The following is a 5,018-nucleotide window of genomic DNA, read 5'->3' as shown; positions in this document are numbered from 1 at the left end:
GGTCTAATCTCATTGAGAGGACACTGCCGCATCCATTCCATGTAGTGGACAAGATTAGGTGGGCTGCGTAGTGCGCTGGCTACAGAGAAAGTGACGGGGGAGGCTGAGCTTGGATTAACAGTACTTGGATTAGCAAGGCAAATTAGCATAACGCCCCACAACACAATGGATGTTGCCTGTTACCTCCAGAGAGTGGTTTGTATTCATATTCTTTTAACTAGGCAGCTCAACCCCCCCCCCCCCCCCCCCCCTTCCCACATTCTCAGCTAATTCACCCTGATCACAGCAATTACAATGGCTTAAGATAGGGATCTCTCTGTATGTGGGCTAGGTCACATGGGGCTGGGGGGTTGCTTGCGTAAACAAAAGGCAGAAATAGAGCTCTTCATGCTAATCTGGCTAAACAACTCAAAAGTCATGACTACTTGAACCCACGCTATTGACTTGTGAAGCTAATCAACCTCTGTTGTCCTAGTGTGACATCTATTATAAAACTGTCTTTGTGAATGGGAATTGGGTTCAATTAGCTCTTACAACCCATAACACCGCCAATCCTCTGCAGCTTTACTATGGTCGAGACGTAAGATAATAGCCAATTAAATCAAAGAATAGACACGAGGATATCCATTTAAAATCACCTTGAAAATGATTATGGTTCAATGGAGTCCTCGAAAACAGTCATTCTGCAGTTCCCCCTGTAACTACAGCCTCTGGTTTCGGCCGGGTGTGTGGATGTAGCCTGGCGAGTCAGTGGAAGCTAACTACAACTAGCAGCAATGGCGGTGTAGCAAAAGGAACAAAGGTTCGTCCAATGAGTCTTACCTTGAGCTCCGAGGGTGAGCAGTATGCTGACTGCCACTGCAGCCACGTAGAGAGCGAGGCCTGACATCCCACTGCAGGCTGGGGTGCTGCGTGCGGGGGCTGCACTGGGCTGGGGCGGCTGCTGGGGCTGGGGGTGTGGAGGGCCTGCTGGGGCTGGGGGTGTGGAGGGGCTGCTGGGGCTGGGGGTGTGGAGGGGCTGCTGGGGCTGGGGGTGTGGAGGGGCTGCTGGGGCTGGGGGTGTGGAGGGGCTGCTAGGGCTGGGGGTGTGGAGGCTGCTAGGGCTGGGGGTGTGGAGGGGCTGCTGGGGCTGGGGGTGTGGAGGGGCTGCTAGGGCTGGGGGTGTGGAGGGGCTGCTGGGGCTGGGGTGTGGAGGGGCTGCTGGGGCTGGGGGTGTGGAGGCTGCTAGGGCTGGGGGTGTGGAGGCTGCTAGGGCTGGGGGTGTGGAGGGGCTGCTGGGGCTGGGGGTGTGGAGGGGCTGCTGGGGCTGGGGGTGTGGAGGGGCTGCTGGGGCTGGGGGTGTGGAGGGGCTGCTGGGGCTGGGGGTGTGGAGGGGCTGCTGGGGCTGGGGGTGTGGAGGGGCTGCTGGGGCTGGGGGTGTGGAGGGGCTGCTGGGGCTGGGGGTGTGGAGGGGCTGCTGGGGCTGGGGGTGTGGAGGGGCTGCTGGGGCTGGGGGTGTGGAGGGGCTGCTGGGGCTGGGGGTGTGGAGGGGCTGCTGGGGCTGGGGTGTGGAGGGAGGCCTGCAGGCCTCAGCAGGGGGGAGCTCCTGATCCTGGTTCCACTCCTCTGCTTGTTCAGCTGGAGGTGAGGTGGGGCTCTGACGGCGCTGTGGAGGTGAGGGACTCTCAGAGGGCTATGGGGGTGGAGGTGAGGGACTCTCCGACGGGGCTGTGGGGGTGGAGGTGAGGGACTCTCCGACGGGGCTGTGGGGGTGGAGGTGCGAGTACTCAGGGCAGGGAGACAGGTGGAGGGCAACGTTGGCTCTGGGTGAGAATCTCAAATCTTCCCTCTCACAGGGTCCCTGGGTCCACAACCCTAGAAAAAGACAGAAAACGACATTTGTATCAGCTAGGACTTAGTTGAGGCCTAGTTATCCAAAACGGCAGAAATTATTTTTCTGCAATTAAGCAACATAACCCTCCACCGGCGCTCTCAATGGTGCATGAGTTAAGGAGTGGGTTGATATCTAAACCCTAATGGTCTTCTGGATACCTCAGCATTATGTAATCACATCTGCTGAGTGACTGGGAGCACACTCTCTGGTATGGAGATCAGGACTCAGGAGCATCCGTCACACGCAGACTGAGACAGACTGAACCAGACTGAACCAGACTGAACACACTTCCATTGTATCCCCTCCAGTATGCTCCTTTCGACAGTAAAAGCCCATCCAAATGGCACTCAAATCCAATAAGGGCCAGACAGCGCATCTTATTCAATCTGAAGACGGAATATTGTGCAAGAACAGAGCGATATGGCATCTCTCGCAGATTACAGATCCATTTGCCACAAACACCGCAGAGGAACAAGAAGCAAATAAAGAAATACGGGAAAAAAAGGGATCGAGTCAAATCGCAGCTTCGACAAGCTTCCTCCACTGTTGCAAAGTGTTACTGATGTGGGGTTAGGTGACCGACGTTGGAGGAGCACGGCAGAGAGAGAGAGGCCCAGCGGCTTCTTCCCTCCTCTCACCCTGGCGCCCTAGCGAACACCAGAGGTGACAAACAACCTTGAGAAGGGAGAAAGAACCTTTTATCCATCCATGTCCATGTCCATCCACCCCCCCCCCCCCCCTTTTTATTATTTGGTGTGTGTGCCATCCATCTTTGCCCTCTTGTTTTTTCGCCGGCTTGACCCCACAACCCCTGTCAGGCTGCCGCTACTCTTGAATGACTAAACACGCCCAAATTATTTGTTGAAGGATGTTCCGCAATTACCAGCGTTGGCCTCGTCCAGCGTTAATAACGCGATGTGTCTGTTCCCTTGTAGGCCTGCGCGACTCGCAAGCAATTAGTGGGCCGGGGGAAGCGCCCGTACCGAGGGGGGGGACAAATTAGTGGCGGTGCGGGCCGGTGTCTGTCACTTTTGATTTGCCCGAGGGGGACAAGGAGCCCCGACCTGTGCCCCACTTTTCACACATCCCTGACTGGGTAATGAGGGAACAAAGCAGGCCTCCTCAAGGCTGGGGGGACAAGACAGCCAGCCAGGCACCTTTAGAGGAGGCCAAGCAGCGGGACTCTGTGGGTGTGCGTACGTGTGTACGTGTGTGTGTGCTTGAGGGAGAGAGAGAGAGAGAGCGAGCGAGCAATGGAGACCAGAAAGAAGAACTAAAAGATATGGTCGAGTAAACTTCTGGTTGAGAGGCAGTCAGAAGAGGGGGGGGGATTAACTTCTACGTGTGAGTTTTGCGGCCTTCGATTGGCTCAACTTGCTGCGCGTCGACACCGACGCCGTATATCTGCGTTTACTCGACGCCAACCTGGCGATGAAAATGTTCCACTCCGCTACCAAGACGGGACAACAACAACATAGCACGGTGGAGATAACACACCAGAGAGCGTCGCCGCGGCCAGGTAGCCAGGCAAGACGCAACACGCCGGATGAAAGAGACTGCTGTGAGCCCCAGAGCCAGGAAGAAGCAGCCCCCCCCCCCCTTCCCCCCCCGACACATCCACTTCCCCACACACACAAACACACGGCTGGGTGATTGACACGGAGACACAGCTATCGCGATCGGCGAGTTCAGGGGGAGATACGACGGTTCCCCTGGCTACTGCTTGCGATAAGTGGGGGACAAAAGAACAACAGACACAGGCTGGCAAAGTAAGCAATTGGGGGTCAAGCCTAGTCATGGTTTTCCAGAGAAAAACACACACACACACACACACACACAAAAGGAGGTGGGGAGGATATGGAAGGGAACGTGGGACCGGGCAAACTAAGTGGTTCTCCACAGGCTAGGTTTGTGTGAGGGAACTTTCGCTCCAGATGTCCCCAGCACCACCTCTTCTGCTCTGGGCTCAGCCAGGACTGGGAGAAGGTCATGTTGGGACTTGTCAAAGATGCCGCCAGTAGCAAAACAACAAATCCTTTCTGGACTTGGAATACTTGAGACTGCGCTCGGTAGAAGCGGTGGTGAAGAAGGACTAGCCTAGAGAAGACATATGGACCATTACCGAACCCATTTCGCAAATAGGAAAGGCAGGAATCTCTGTATTCTGCTCATTGGCATTTAAGTAAAATGATCCGAAGGTTCAATTGTAAACGATCCACCATAGAGGTACGAGGAAAGGGGTCGGGGCATCGCATCACATCCTCAGAGAGGATTCTGGGAGAAGGGCCTCCTAGTCACTCTCTTCCCTGGGAGGGAGAATGAAAGACGGCATTGTCATGTGAGATGCTGGTGGTGCCACCTGTATAGAATAATCCCCCTTATAGTGAAGCAATGAGGCATGGACATGGCTCCTGGGGAAGGAATTCTGGGTCGCACCACTCAAAAGGCTGCAGGGAAATTCAAAGGGTTGGAAAGCCAAGAGGTGGTCAAAGCCAGTAGGAGAATCTTGCAAGATCTTAAAATCCTGTCTGAGAACTGAGGTGAGCAGTTCTCCCTCCATCAGGTCAAAGATAAAAGGTATCGTATGGTATTGCTGGTCGTCATTACAGTTTCGTCCACTGCAGGGTAAAGTACACATTCCCGTTCCCCGAGGAATTCAGCATTAATCTGAGGAAATGGAACGCTTCTTGAAGCTTTATTGTCCTGTGATCCAGGACTAACATGATCTTGCTCGCAACCCTTTAGAAAAGCCTCAGAATACAACCGTAATATTACACAAATCTTCAAAATAGCAATATGTTCCCCCCCCCCTTCTCTTCTCCCTGGATGTAATCCACACACACACACACACACACACACACACACACACACACAGCTCTGTAAAACAACCCTGGAGCTGCATGGTCTACTCTGCGCTGGGGGTCACAGACATCAATAATCCAGCCCTAATGCTTCTCCACTTCCTTCTCCCGATGGCTGGAGGGAGGACCAGACATCAATAATCAACCATTAATGCAGCTGCACTTCCCGGTCTGGAACGGCTACAGCCTAAATAAAAACAAAGCGAGCTGATTGACTGCATGCACCATTTAAAACGACCAAGCTCGGGAAAGAAAAACAAATGGACAAATGCCAGCGGGCTTTA

General features: G+C 54.3%; 2 protein-coding genes across 2 annotated transcripts in view; both read right to left on the bottom strand.

Moving 5' to 3' along the window:
- bmpr1aa (bone morphogenetic protein receptor, type IAa) overlaps positions 1-1,595 on the bottom strand; it is an 11,943-nt gene extending 10,348 nt beyond the window's left edge. The window contains exons 1-2 of the mRNA XM_062463593.1: positions 1,556-1,595; positions 823-1,017 (exon numbers count right to left, since the gene is read on the bottom strand). Of these exons, the coding sequence (XP_062319577.1) occupies positions 823-889 (67 nt within the window). The 5' untranslated portion in view covers positions 890-1,017; positions 1,556-1,595. The remainder of the gene's footprint in view (positions 1-822; positions 1,018-1,555) is intronic.
- Positions 1,239-4,004, bottom strand: LOC134022761 (uncharacterized). Its single transcript, XM_062464510.1, has 4 exons — positions 4,001-4,004; positions 3,216-3,323; positions 1,731-1,854; positions 1,239-1,696 (listed from the first exon to the last, which is right to left on the bottom strand). Exons 1-4 carry the CDS (start codon positions 4,002-4,004, stop codon positions 1,249-1,251), a joined length of 684 nt encoding a protein of 227 aa, XP_062320494.1. The 3' UTR covers positions 1,239-1,248.
- Between the last annotated feature and the right edge of the window lie 1,014 nt (positions 4,005-5,018).

This window comes from Osmerus eperlanus, chromosome 6 (assembly GCF_963692335.1).
Source record: "Osmerus eperlanus chromosome 6, fOsmEpe2.1, whole genome shotgun sequence".
NCBI lineage: Eukaryota > Metazoa > Chordata > Actinopteri > Osmeriformes > Osmeridae > Osmerus > Osmerus eperlanus.
This window is presented reverse-complemented; position numbering and strand designations above follow the sequence as displayed.